Source organism: Amyelois transitella, chromosome 16 (genome assembly GCF_032362555.1).
Source record: "Amyelois transitella isolate CPQ chromosome 16, ilAmyTran1.1, whole genome shotgun sequence".
NCBI lineage: Eukaryota > Metazoa > Arthropoda > Insecta > Lepidoptera > Pyralidae > Amyelois > Amyelois transitella.
The window spans coordinates 9,153,547-9,168,365 of record NC_083519.1 but is presented as its reverse complement, the minus strand read 5'-3'; the positions used below and the strand labels follow the sequence as shown (position 1 = coordinate 9,168,365).

Below are 14,819 nucleotides of genomic sequence, written 5' to 3'. Positions count from 1 at the left end.
GTGCTCTTAAAACAGTTTAGATGATTAATTTAATCAAACATTCTCTAGATGGAATTAGTCGATGAACAGTATTTTACCGACATTCGGTTGATATTTTATTCATTATTCGTTGCTGAAACTTCATTTTTCAAACTTGATTGTTAAAAACTTTAATTTGTGTTGATTTTATAAGAGCTTTCTGTTTCTGTTGTTTATTTTTAATGAATAAATCTATTGATATAATGTAAATGGCGTTAATTTTGACATAAATTGAAAAATTAGGAAAAAATCTATCAATATAATAAAATCGATTATTTTCTTAAGAAAAATCGATTATTTGTTAATCGATTTTTCATACTTAAAAAATAAATCGATTATATAAAAATCGATTTTTTATCAGCAATGTCACATCCCTAGTACTTTTCTCTCGTACGCACGCGCCTCGTACTTGCAATGTCAATCAAGGCTCAGTCCGAAATACTTGTAACCTGTCTCAAAGACAAGTCTGATGGCCTCTGTGGCGCAGCAGTAGTACGCTTGTCTGTGACATTAGGGGTCCCGGGTTCGAATCCCGGCCAGGGCATGATGAGAAAAGAACTTTTTCTGAATGGCCTGGGTCTTGGATGTTTATCTTTATCTATATAAGTATTTATTATAAAATATAGTATCGTTGAGTTAGTATCTCGTCACACAAGTCTCAAACTTACTTCGAGCGAGGCTAACTCAATCAGTGTAATTTGTCCTTAAAAAAAAGTATTTTACTCGGAAGTCCTTGACTTAAATAAAATAGATATTTATTACCAACAGATTATGGATCATAGTCGTGTGTGCAACTATTAAGTATTTTTTTTGCTAAATCCATTCTAAGCATTGTGTCGATAATTTTTGGGATTATTTTCTCATTAAATACTTTCAAAGTATTCGTACTTCGCCTCAAGAAAGTAAAATATAATATGTAAGATCAATTACCGATATCGAGAGTTTTGTTTAATCAGCACTTTAAGTCTCTCTGTCTGTCCTGTCAGAGGTCCTGCCTACCACCACATACGTGTTCATTGGTCAGACAGATCCAGTCAGATCCATATTTGACGTTGACATTTAGTAATCAGCTGTGTTCAAAGGTTATTAGCGATAGCAACAGACAGCACTTAACTTTGTTTGGGTTTGAATTCGTTCTTACATTTCATTTTTAAATGGGTTTTTAAATATTTTCTTATATGTTTAGTATATTAGTACGTTTATATGACCAGGGGACTTGAGTTGAAGCCTTGCCTTTGTAATTCGTCAGAACACCGCTTTGCCGCATAGCAGTAAGAGTTTTGATATCATAAAAATTCAATAAAATCATGGATAAGAGGCCGGATCTAATTTATAGTGACTATTTGTCATTATCTACAGTATTTAAATCTAAATATATGAAAATTTTTATGATCCTTGATGAACAAATTAAGAGAAATTTGAAGGTTGAAGGAATAATAACCAGGTAAATCATAAATTACTTAATATTTATTTGTGTACTTGGTAAATTTATTTCATAAAATAGAAATTGACACAATTGTTAATGATACCTATTATATTTGCCATATTCCACTTGTTTTCTGTGCTATCTGTCCTCAACCTCTTTGTGTTTATCCCTGTTATCCTCCCAGAGATGCCTGGGGCCTGCCTATTATCATGATACAGGACTAGGTAACTGATCATAAGCACCCAAAGCTACTCTTGTCTGTAGTAAAGATGAAAGGTTATGGTTGTACATTTGTTACCGTACATAGAATCAATTCTAGTGTCAATCTGTGTATCTTTTACAATAAAGTATTTGAGAGAGTAACTACAAAATATTATCTCTTTCAGACCAGTTAACAGCAATGGAATATGGTGCTGTGCCCTATTGCCAGCAGTTCTCAGCATATATGCACTGTTCTACGAGGTGTCATTGCTATACAAAATCATTGCGTGTTTGTCAATTGGCCTATTGACCTACTCTATATTATTTATGCTCTTCTTATCTGTGTCCTGTGTGGTGCTCCATGATCTAGGGTATGGAGGCTGCACCGCTTCAACTATGGTGTCAGTTCTGATGGTGTACTATTTCTTGGGACAAGGTATGTAGAATATCTCTCAATATCCTTCAAATGTTCTACACAAAAAGTTTAGCTGGGCTTCAGATTTGTGCCCCTAAAGGTCTAATCAAGTTCTATGTAAAATTTATTAAAACAACAAAACTACTGGACTGATTGTCAAGATTTATTTTTTTAAAACAAAAAAAATTACCATTTTTTTATTATTATATTAGTTAGTAGGAACTGAAGAGAGTGATAACTTGAGTTTTGAGGACTAACTATATATCTTTTGTTACAGATTTAATCTTCTCACTGATTTGTTCATTTCCCTCATTATTTTTATACAACTTATTACTTCGAACATGTCTGGTACAGCACCCTAAGACATTCACCGTGGGAGAAGCAATGATAGTTTCACAGGGAATAGTTCTGACCATAGTCACAATAGGAATCAAACTGTTCCGTGATATTGGAGACCAAGATGAGGAAATGGAATTTATTAACACTATAGTCAATGTGAGTATGTCAATACATTTTTAAAACAATGAACCTTCACTGAATGCTAATTATATGTATGTATGAGTGGAAAGAGGTAGTATCTGCCTACCCCTCCACGAAAGAGGCGTGATTTTATGTATGTATGGGTTGAAACCCATTTACCACAACACCCAAGGCAAGGAACAGCACTTTCCGTTCTTTCCTGTCAGTTAAGCAAATGAAGGTTTTGAGCTGTAAACCATTAAATGTTCATTTGTTCATTCCATTAAATTAATGTATCACAAGCCAGCAAGTCTGGTGTGATGATTCTGACCGATGATGTACAGCTAGAGCATCAGTTTATCAAACTGATGGTAAACATTATGAGGAAACCTGTACATTCAGGCAACTGGATGTGTTATGTAACCGTGACTCAATATGGGTTTGGTTCCCGTGCAAATACTGCAAAGATTAAGTCAGACAACTAATACAGGATTCTGGGTCTTAGGGCCCTCTCTATAGAGCTATGGATAATTTAAAGACCAAGACTAAAGCCAGAAGGAAGCTTTGCTAAGAAGGCGATTGTGTACCTTGACACAATTTGTGGTCTGTTTTCAGACAATGTTGTCAACAGTGGGATTGATTGTTACAGCATTGTATTTGCTGAGCGATGACCAAAGGAACCTTCAGAACCTTGGCAAAATTTTTACTGTAGCCTTAGCATTCGCCATGATGATACTACATTCCATCATCGGAGTGGGATTTCTGCCCAAAATAATTCATTATATCTTCCTGAATAAGAATAGGGTAAGTTTATAATTACTTTTACTTCTATTGACATGTATATATCTTGACGAACACCTAAATCAAGGAGGTTTGAAAACTGACCGTTGCCCCCTTTATCTTCGAAATAACTGATTGCACTAAAAATAAATGCAGTGATACATAAATGTAGACTTTTTAAAACTAATTTTTACTATGACTTTTTATAACTAAACATTTTAAAAATAACCTTTTTCTAAGTGTATGATTAGGTCCATCTCTCTCTCATCTCTGCGCATCTCCGTAGTTGCGTACTCCCCCCTAGTGCTTCGGGGCCTGCGGTCCGCTTTCTGACATTTCGATTTCCTACTACATAAGTATCCGATTACTACAAAATTAGTTTTATTTTTGTGTCAGCCTATTATATTTTAACTACTTAATTTCACATCAGCACGAGAATGTTTTTCTGTGTTTTAATCACATTTCAAACTTTTCAGGCACAAATATTCGCGTTTTGGCTGTCGCTTGTAGTGATCGCGATCCTGGTTCTAATGTCCCGGACACAATTGGCCATCAAGGCTAACACGGTGACACGCAAGTCCTTCCATGTGCTGGCCTCTCTTGTCTTCATGTCTGGGATCATTCTGGATGTCAACCTGATCAGGCTAGCTTCAGGCATTGGACTGGCCCTGGTGATTTTGATAGAGGTAATTTTGGAGCCGAGATGTTTGTGTTAGAAGGGGAATAATTTCACTTGAAGTCTTCATGTATGTAGGTGTCGTGAAAGGCGATATAAAATTTGGAGTTGAACAAAGTGAAAAACAAGAGTTTCGCAAGCCGAAACGTAACGCGAATTTTCAAAAGTAGATAACAAAATGATGATGAATTTAAATTTTCTAAACATGTGTAAGGGATTTTGCATTGCGTCAAAAAGATCGCTGTGTTCGCTACCAGAATAAACTTTTTGCGGTATTTTATGAGATTGTTTTACAACATAAGGTCATTTACATACAGGAAATGAAAAGGCCTCAGAATCGATCCTTGCGGCACGCCAATCCCATTGCTTGCTTTGCTTACACTTTCAGACTTGTTTTTCCGTCAATGAAGAGTTGTTACAACAATATCTGTTCAATGTCCCGGCATGAACATCTAGTATCCTTATTTGTCAAAATTATAATGAGTAAGATTTTCAACGAGTGATGGATAAATTTGTTTGCAGGCTCTTCGGAAATCCAACATAGAACCAATATCATCGACACTGCAAGCAGCGTTTGATGTGTACAGTGATGAGAAGGTGAGAAATATTACTTTAAAATAGAGCTGTTTTTTGGAGTATTTTACGCTTTGAAAAAGGTACAAGGATTTAGAAGCATCAGGGCTAATTCTTATTATGGCAACTGACTCGGATTCGCGTCGTTTTACCAAATTTAAAACTAAGTATATTTAAATCTAGTGTAGTATCTGGTTTCTTTCGTTATAGTGTATGCTCTCTTGGAGCAGACGCATTTATCTTTCATATATCTTGGTAGGACTTAAGGTCTTTACTTATGACCTCTTTGTATCTGTTTGTGGGACTGGTGAGTTTTCATTATAATAGCCGATATATATCACTACATAGTATAAAACAAAGTCGCTATTTTAGTCTGCATGTCTGTATGCTTAAATCTTGAAAATTACGCAACGGATTTTGATGGGGTTTTTTGTAACAGATAGAGTGATTCAAGAGGAAGGTTTTTTTGTATAACAACATTTAAAATGATGAATGAAAAAAAATGAAATGATATGAAGACGTCACTACTATCAAAACTCATGTAAATAGTATTGGTGACACCATCGAAAGTATTAAATTAGATCAGAGTAATACAAAACTAAGACTTAACGAGTTAGAAACAAAAACAGAGAATATTGAAAAGAAAATTGAGAATTTAGAAACAGATTTAAACCAATTTAGGGAAACCACAACGTTGAGTACTATAACTACAGCTACTGAACCATCTATAAGTTATGAAGAAATTGTAAATGAAGTTCACGAGCGACACCAACGCTCTAAAAATATAGTGATATTGGGTATTCCAGAGCCAACTAGCCCAATCAACCGTTTCACTTACAATAAGGTTGAGATTACAAAAATCACAAAATCTATTTATCCAGACTGTCCTGAACCAAATAAAACCTTCCGACTAGGAAAATATAAACCTGGTATAAATCGCCCCATCAAAGCCTGCTATACATCGGAAAATACCGTAAAAACTATATTACGCAATAAGAGCAATTTACAAATGGACACCATTAAAATATTCTCTGACAGAACGCCCCTGCAAAAACAGCACTTTCAAAAATTAAAAGAGGAATTGAAAAGTCGGAAAACAGAGGGAGAGACCAATTTAGCCATAAAATATATTAAAGGAGTTCCCAAAATTACCCAAACAACGGGAGAGAAGCAAGGAAAAGAGACATCCAAGTCAAAAAACTAGCAGCCCCCTCCAGGGGGAAGATAACACACAAGTTCATCAAAAACTATAATGACATAAAAAGTTCTCATAAATCTTTGAAATGCTTATATATAAATGCTTGCAGTCTTGTCAAGAAAGGTAAACTGGATGAACTTAAATGCATAGCTGCCCAGATAGAACCGCATATAATTGTTGTGACTGAAACATGGATAAAAAATGAAACCGACGTCCAAAAACTCAACATTCCATGCTACACCCACTATAACAATTTCAGACAAAATCGCAAAGGAGGCGGTGTTTCAATCTTTGTTCACAACAACTTAAAGCACAGGATGATTGAAGACCATTGTATAGCTGACAACAACCACTACCTTTGGATACATCTTGAAAAGCAGTCTCTGGACATCGGTGCTATATACAACCCCAACAAGAAGAACGTTGACAACTTTCTTGAACTATATTCACAACAACTGGAAAAAAGGAAAAGAGCTTTGGTTTTTGGGGACTACAATTTTGACTTACTGGTACCTGACAAGGAAACTCGAAAATATAAAGATATTTTAAAAGAGAACAACTTTACGATAATAAACAAAGTCCACCGGAAGTACTCCACGCGTGTAACAGAATCCACAAACACGATTATTGATCATGTATGCACTAACTTAAAAGACAACAATTTTAATTTTAGTCTTATTGAATCATCGATGTCCGACCATCGACAAATATACTTAGAAGTTGAAAACCACTATAGTAAACCTGTTCAAAAAATTTATTACACAGCAGTAAACTATAAAAAGTTACACGACTCAGCAGAACACAATATAAGGAAAGACGAAAGCGCATATGAAATGTTGGAAGAAAGTATTCTAAAATGTCTATCTACAAGTAAAGTCACTAAATCTAAGTACCTAAACCCACCACGTCAAGACTGGATTAAAAATGATATTATTCAAGACATCGACAAACGAAATGAAATTTGGCATAGATACAAAACAAATAAAGAAGACATAAAACTAGAACAGGAATTTAAAGAAGCTAGAGCCAGAGTATATAAGAAAATTCAAACAACCAAAAAAACATACTACTTCAAGTTCTTTAAAAATCACATGAGCAAGCCTAAAAAAATGTGGAAAGCCATTCATGAATTAGCTAGTAACAACATCAAACATACAGCAGTACCGGACAAAGTCATCCTGAACTCGAAAATAATAACGGATATGCAAGTAATTTGCGAGAGTTTCAATAGTTATTTTTCTACTGTAGGCTCAACACTTGCAAGCAAAATCCCAAACAAATACCAAAAAGTTGACCGAAACGATACACAATCACCGAACATAGTTAAAGCGACTGAGCTAACAAGTTTTGTGCCGGCAACCGTGGACGAAATTATTCAAATAATTAATGACTTAGACCCAAATACTAGTTCAGGCATAGATGGTATCAGCACCAAAATGATCAAATGCATTAAAAATATAATTGCCATCCCGCTCACCAATAGTATAAACAATTGTTTAAAAATGGGAGTCTTCCCGCAGTCTCTAAAAATTGCCAAAGTAACACCAATTTTTAAGAACGGTAATAAATCAGATCCGTGCAATTACCGTCCAATTTCAGTCTTACCAGTCATTTCTAAGATTTTTGAAAGAGTGATCTACTCTCGAATAGAGAAATACTTAAAATCAAAAGATTTTTTGTACAACAAACAATACGGGTTTAGACCAAAATCAAACACACTTTCAGCAACAATAGACCTTGTGACTAAAATAAAAAATAAAATCGATGAAAAACAAATAGTACTCGGTGTATTCATAGATCTCAAGAAAGCGTTCGATACAATCAGCCACAAACTACTTCTTGCCAAATTGTCAAATCTCGGTATCACTGGTGAGGCACACGACATATTCAAATCATATTTCCAAAACCGTAGGCAGATAGTGAAAATAGGACAACATCAAAGTACCCCAACTTTAATGACTTTCGGCATTCCTCAAGGCTCCATTTTGGGGCCTCTTTTATTTCTAATTTATGTCAATGACATAAAAAATTTGGGCCTTAAGGCTGACATATCTCTTTATGCAGACGACACTTGCTTATTTTATTATGGCCACTCATGTAAAACTTTAAAATTAAAAGCACAAAGAGATCTTAACAAATTAAACGATTGGTTTTTGTCGAATCTCCTCACTATTAATACTGAAAAAACTAATTTCGTTATATTTGCTGCAAAAAACAAAAATCTCGACGATATAATAAAACTTAAAATAGATAATGATGAACTAAAACAAAAATCTAGCGAAAAATATCTTGGCATTATCTTGGACCATTACCTCGATTTTAAACAACATATACATAAAATTAAGACTAAATTGACATCCTTGTCAGGTGCCGTTCGTGCGGTTTCGAACTGTCTTCCACGTAAAATCAAATACATTATATATAATTCATTAATAAAACCACACATAGATTACCTAATAGAAATCTGGGGTACAGCCGCAAAATCTAATTTAGAACCACTACAAAGAGCACAAAATAAATTTATTAAAACACTTTTTAACTATGATTATAATACGCCAACCATAAAAATATATACAGACACTAAAATAATGAACATAAACCAGACATATAAGTACTACACATGCACGTTAATCTATAAAATTCTTAATAATAAAATACATACTGTTCTAACATTCCAAAAAAAAAGCCAAACCCAAAGAATGAAATTGCGTAATGCAAATCATTTGGTATCTCGCGCCCCGAGGACAAAATTTGGTTCAAAAAACATCCAGTTTGAAGGTGTGAGAATGTATAACCAACTGCCTATAGAAATAAAAGAAGCAAATTCACTAGGTACTTTTAAAAGAAAATTAAAATCATATATCTTGGAAAATCAAAATTGAATAAATTGAATAAAGGTATATTTAAAAACAATATTGTAATAAATAAACGTACTTTATTTAGATAAATGAAGAAAAATAAAAATACTTAATTAAATAAAGTCAAATATATAACATAACACTATAAACATTTATATTAAATTCACAAATAATAAAATAGTAGTAACAACCAAATATACATTCTACTATTAACTCGCTACTTATCCGCTAATCGCCTGCGTCTATGATCGCAACCTTAATAAACATCAGCAGCGTAAACGCGTGAAGTACCCTCACTCCTGCGCTGCGTACCGGTTGCCGGTATTACTTACTACGGCAATCTACCCTACTTATAAAATGGCTTGTAATTTTTGTTTTATTTTCGAAACTTATGTCAATATCTTTTATTGTTAACTTGCGACTTATATACGTATATGTACTTAGCTCGCCGTCACATTAATTACTGTAAGTAGTTAGTATTATTATTTCTCTGTAAGTGAATGAAATGTAATTATTCTTTTTGAGAAATAAATAAATCTTTAACCGTAAAATTTTGCACCTGTGCGAAGCCGGGGCGCTTATTGTAAAAAATGCGATGCCAAATGAGGTTCATAATCTAGACTCACAAGCAGTAACTGTAACTGTACGAGGGTATTCCAGGACGTGGGCTCGTTCGCCATGAGCCCGCTGTACCTGTTCGCGGGGCTGGCGGCGCCGCTGGCGCTGGTGCCGCAGCGCGCCGCGCCGCTGGAGCGCCTGGCGGGCGTGCTGGCCATCGGCGTGGGCGACGCCGCAGCCAGCTGGCTCGGCTCCAACTACGGCTTCTACAAGTGGAGGGGTCAGCGCTTCTTTATTGTATTCCATTGTATTGTTACTATTTACGTATTTTTAATAGTTAGGTTAAAACATTATAATAATCACCGTGACGAAGATCAGACTTGACTCGTTTCGTGTAAAACCTTGACTTACACAATTAAGGATCGTGGTCACAGGCAGACTCCAGAGGTATGAGAAAGAAAGATGGAGATGGTAAGAAACAGAAACATTTTATTCCAGAGGCCAATTCGTTTGTTTAAACAAAAAAACTTCCAGACTGCCTTGAAATCTTAAAATCTTAAAAAAATATTGTTAACTCTCTAGTCAGAGATAAAAAATGACTCGATAGTGCACTCTTTATTATAATTTCTTCTATAACATAATAATTTGCATCTTACTCATACTATGTATTACAATTGTTTTAGTTGACAACAACAGAACTTTGGAAGGCACAGCATTCAACATCCTTTCACAAATAGCAACTGTCTATGCATTGGTTTTATTCGGTGAGTTAAAAATTCCACTCTAAATAAGGTCTGTGAGGATAATGTCATACTAAGTTTGGCAAGGGACTCAATATATCATTAAAACATGAGAATTATGTTTTGGTTAACATCACTTCAAATTCTAAGTAAAATAGTTTTGAAAAAAGTTTAATTTATTACCATTTGCCATGCAATTATGCACGCGACACCTGCTAAAGTTCTCATAATTTTTTATAATAAAAGAATTACGTATTTTTGCAAATACGCATAATAACTAACATATCTCGCGGACACTTATTACACCTTACATAGGTGTAAGGTAAGCTGGCGCCAAACCAAACTGTTTTTTTTTTTTTTAGAGTTTCTGGACGCCAGACTGTGGTGGTTTCGGGCCACCGTGTCCGCCATCGTATCAGCGTTGGTGGAGGCCCACACGGCGCAGGTGGACAACCTGGTGCTGCCGCTGGTGGCGCTGCTCGCGCTGCAGGCCACCGAGCCGCTGTGCCGCCTCGCGCCATTCTAGCGCTGGTCCTTCGCGGGGATATCACGAGCGTCCGCCACTGTCAGTCTGTCACTGTCAAAGTCAAACGTTTATTTGCCAACTATGAGTCATTAACATTGACGTACTATAAACAACGTACTATAAAATATGTTTATAGTTGATCGAATGTTATAAATATAATACATGTGGTATGTATAATTTTGTTCGTATCATAGCAACCCGGTGAGTATTGCAAATGTAGTCAATTACAATAATAATGACTGATAATTATTTTACTTATATAAAACAATTTTGATTTAATTTATTAATTTAACTTTTCACTTCAAAGGCGCGGCGTGACTCGTGATATCGCTGTAGGGCTGAATGTGGGAATTTGTATTGGGGAGTAAATCGTTTGCGCTGTATGACTGGCTGAACGAAAACGCGAAACTATTATCGTTTTCCTTGTTTTTTTTACTGGCAATATCATATATACATACATACATACATAAAATCACGCCTCTTTCCCGGAGGGGTAGGCAGAGACTACCTCTTTCCACTTGCCACGATCTCTGCATACTTCTTTCGCTTCGTCCACATTCATTAGACTTGGGATTCCTCTTTAATGTAAATCCCTGCCAATCTAAGGTCTGCCGCGCCGATGGATGCATGGCTAGGGGCGAGCCTAGTCTCGAGCGTGCCACTTCCGCCATGGGGTTGGGCGACCCCCAGGTAATGGCTAGCCTTACCCTGGCATGCGGGGCTCTGCTGGGGCGGACAAAAATTTTTCCCTAGCGTCTCGTGGGAATCGCATGGATGCAAATTTTTTGAAAGAGCACCTAGATGGCGGCGATGGTGTCCGCACCCCATCACGTCTCGTTCCCGGCGGGAGCGGTATGCGGTCTGCGGTCTGCTGATCATATATACCGTGGGAGATTTTAACTAGGCATTAATAAAATGGGCCAAGCTCCCAACACATTTGTCGTGGTTACTTTAGATATAGGTAAGAGAGAGCAAAAGCACTCAGGACCACAGACATCTGTGAAAATAAGTACAAATGTTTGTTTGATTATGGGAAATATAATGGAAACATATTTTTAACATCCCAAAGTATATAATGTGTTCTATGTTCATTAAATGGAAAGAAAAATTTACATAGTTTTACACTTTTGTAGTATACATATTAAATTTTGTTTAATACGATCTTTTCAAGAACTTTTAGATGGCTTACAATGTTTTTATGGAAAGATCATGTCTTTCCATAAAAACTTTCTTTTCTAATTCCAAGCATTCAAGTGAATTTGACGGCTACAGAAATTATAATAAGATCATATGGATTGTAGGATAACTTTGAACTATGAGATTTATTTTATCAGTGGCAAAATTTATTTAATTTTATTGTTATTAGTATATCTTTTTTACTTTTCTTTTAAACATTCCATTAAAAACCAAAGAAAATACTGTTATATTGTTTAAGATGTAATTTATTTTTTTATTTTAATAAAAAATGAGTATACATTTGTGTTTCATTCAAAAAGAAAATATTGAGAATGATATCAAATTCTAAAAATATTTACACTACTCAACCAGAGGTGTCATTTTAAAATTAAGCATTAAAATAATTATTATCTACTAATGACATTTCTTTTGTTCAAAGTTACAATTTCAAAAAGATGAAAATAACAATTTGGCTTTTAAAAAGTTCCTATCAATCAAATTCTTTTAAGAAAGTTTATTGAGATCTGAGATTAAGTACTCCAGATTGATTTTAATTAGCTTGTACACCATTTCCATTTGTCACCAGCTCACTTTTCACTTCACTCTTTAGTTTTAAATCATCGATATTTACACCATTATTTATAGTTTCTCCTGAAGCAATTTCTTCCTTCACTTCAAGTTTAATCACTTTAGTCTTATCATCAGCATCGCCATTACCTAAACTTATATCTGCACTATTTCTCTTATTTTTGATTAAATTTCTTTTCTTCTTTACTCCTTTACACTTCGCTTTATAAATCTTCTCTAAAGCAAGCACGTCTTTTCTATCAATAGTCCAATTAATTATAGCAGATTCAGCATGTTTCGTTAGATCCTCAGACTCATTGTATGTAGGTATTTCAATACCTAAAATGTTCATTACCCGTTCTAGTACATCATCCACATAATAATTGATTACTAAATCTGCTTTGTTGTCCTGCAAAATAAATGAAATTATTACTTTAGGAAAATTATTAGATTGAAAATTTGTTAAGTTGGTTGGAGACATTTAGTATTAGTATTTCTACATGGACTATTTTGACGACACGACATCAGTATCATGTTTAGAAGTAATGTAAGGCGGTAGAGCTGGAAACATCACATCAAATGTAAAAGAAGCAAAGTTTACTTGCTTTTACTTACATGTTTAGTTGCTTGTAAGTTGCATATGACTAATTTCCCGCCGTATTTGACTGTCTCGAGAGGTAGATTTCCACTGGGAATAATCTGTAGGGTAGTCCCTAAACAAAGACTTAGATCTGCAATACTGAAAGTAATAAAAAAAAAACATTAATTTTATCTGTACCATTGGTAAATGAAGTTAAAGCCAGAAGGAAGAAGAATTAGAATGTTGGTCAATTATTATAAAAGAACTGCAGTGATAGCGAGAACAAAGGTAAAAACATATGTTAATTTAAGAACCAACAGTAATCTGGAATGTCCTTTCATCATGAGAAATAATTTTCAAGTAGACTTTGTTCCCAAATGAGTACAGTCTACTGTGACATGATTATAAATAGGACTCTGCTGCATTCTTTGAAGTGATTTATTCAAATAAGCAACAAAGATAGTCCTGCCACTGTGGTATATTCTAAAGATTCTAAATAATCTCTCATGACTGTAACTTGCGACGTTTTAACGTAACATCTGAACAAATACCTGGAATGGTAGTCGGCCATGGCGAGGTCGTCGTCGGGCAGCGCGTGGTCCCAGTCCAGCACGGCGTCGCGGCGCCGGCCGCGGCAGCCGCGCGCGCCCGCCAGCGCCGCGCCGCACGCCGCGCCGCTGCTCTTCCGCCCCACCGTCTCGGCGGGACGGTGGCGCACGAACTGTCTGTGTTTACCCAAAAAGGTAAGCAAGGTTAACGAGGTAAGAAAATAAAATCAAAAACAATTATTTTAGAGAAATATTTCTTAAGTTTCTTGAGGAAGCTTCGCCAGAAACCAGAACAAATAAATTTAAAAAATATAATTTCGTTACTTAAGAGCTGATTGGAATTATATAAAAATATAAACATACCTTTTACATAAAGTACATTCGTCAACGAACATGTTTCCGTGCAGTTCTGCTAAGTACTTCCTCGCCAAACCGGACTTCAAGTGCAGCCCGTCTATATTCTGACTGACAATGTATTGCACTTTCTTGCATTCCACCAGCTTCTTCAGGATCATGTGGGTTTTGGTTGGTTTGGCATCGGCAAATGACACATCTGTAGTGGGCTTTTTACCTTCTCGTTCCAGAGTCCACACACCATTTGGTCCCCTAAAATTGATTTGTATTAAAAAAGTATAAAACATCATGTAACTTTTATAAGTGGCATAGGAACAGAATTTTCAAAGAGGTAAACCTTCATGCTAGTCTGGTGATAAGGAAGTATTGGTGTTAGGGATACACAATTCACAGAATCATTTTTTCCTTTGTGTCAATAGTCAGGTAACAGGACAGAGACAATAGCACTGGTTATTTTTCTTTACTTATAAATTTCACTACCATTCCTGGCCACAACTGCTTTGCCAACAACAGAAGAAGAATCCATAAGAATATTTTTTTTAATAATTTAGCTTATGAATTTATTTGTACAGACAGGCAGCAATATAAAATAATATACCTAAAATCTGGTATTCCGGCTGAAGTGCTAATGCCAGCTCCAGTGTGCACCACCACATGCTTGCTCTCATTGATGAGCTTAGCCAGGATTTCACATTTCTTGTTGAATTTCTCTATGGGGTCAAATTTCTAAAAAAGAAAAGATGCATTTTACAAACAGTTGTATTTATTTAAATATTAGTGTGGTATGTGTTAATGTCAGGAACAAAAATGTTACTATTTTTTTTTAATTACAAGTATAATTAACATTATCAGATAAAAAGCACCGAGACCTACGTATAAGATGGTTCACTTTCAGTTCAAACTCACTTTTGCTTAACTTACCTCTGGAATGCCTAGAACGCCTTTGTGTTCATACGGGGACAACCCCTCGGCATAATTGCAAGACATGTTGATGGGAAATGATATGAATTTGGTTCTTAAGAATTCTCAATTATGAACTCGTTGAAATTACATTGCCAGCAGTCCAAAAAACAACACAACATTTTGTTTTGCTCAAATTTTAATTTGACAGCGAGGTATACTCGTGCGTTTTGTTCACAGATATAAGTTTTGTTGACAATGTTTTT

General features: G+C 35.4%; 2 protein-coding genes across 2 annotated transcripts; one reads left to right on the top strand and one right to left on the bottom strand.

The window, feature by feature from the left end:
* The first annotated feature begins 1,065 nt into the window (after positions 1–1,065).
* Positions 1,066–11,902, top strand: LOC106129106 (dolichol kinase). The gene is made up of 9 exons (XM_013327573.2): positions 1,066–1,462; positions 1,831–2,081; positions 2,338–2,555; positions 3,135–3,323; positions 3,776–3,985; positions 4,498–4,572; positions 9,265–9,442; positions 9,846–9,926; positions 10,265–11,902. The coding sequence occupies exons 1-9, from the start codon at positions 1,326–1,328 to the stop codon at positions 10,426–10,428; spliced, it is 1,503 nt and encodes a 500-aa protein (XP_013183027.1). The 5' UTR covers positions 1,066–1,325; the 3' UTR covers positions 10,429–11,902.
* Positions 11,896–14,787, bottom strand: LOC106129074 (NAD-dependent protein deacetylase Sirt6). The gene is made up of 6 exons (XM_060948664.1): positions 14,575–14,787; positions 14,252–14,379; positions 13,663–13,905; positions 13,303–13,476; positions 12,787–12,910; positions 11,896–12,580 (listed from the first exon to the last, which is right to left on the bottom strand). Exons 1-6 carry the CDS (start codon positions 14,638–14,640, stop codon positions 12,155–12,157), a joined length of 1,161 nt encoding a protein of 386 aa, XP_060804647.1. The 5' UTR covers positions 14,641–14,787; the 3' UTR covers positions 11,896–12,154.
* Between the last annotated feature and the right edge of the window lie 32 nt (positions 14,788–14,819).

What these genes read in the sequence shown, in the direction of transcription:
- LOC106129106 (XM_013327573.2), top strand. Translation starts at nt 1,326, where the DNA reads ATGGATAAGAGGCCGGATCTAATTTATAGTGACTATTTGTCATTATCT. An exon ending in TCTTCCTGAATAAGAATAGG is followed by an intron (nt 3,324 to 3,775) that starts GTAAGTTTATAA and finishes CAAACTTTTCAG; the next exon opens with GCACAAATATTCGCGTTTTG. An exon ending in CGGCTTCTACAAGTGGAGGG is followed by an intron (nt 9,443 to 9,845) that starts GTCAGCGCTTCT and finishes CAATTGTTTTAG; the next exon opens with TTGACAACAACAGAACTTTG.
- LOC106129074 (XM_060948664.1), bottom strand. Translation starts at nt 14,640, where the DNA reads ATGTCTTGCAATTATGCCGAGGGGTTGTCCCCGTATGAACACAAAGGC. An exon ending in GAATGTACTTTATGTAAAAG is followed by an intron (nt 13,477 to 13,662) that starts GTATGTTTATAT and finishes GGGTAAACACAG; the next exon opens with ACAGTTCGTGCGCCACCGTC. An exon ending in ACTTACAAGCAACTAAACAT is followed by an intron (nt 12,581 to 12,786) that starts GTAAGTAAAAGC and finishes TTTATTTTGCAG; the next exon opens with GACAACAAAGCAGATTTAGT.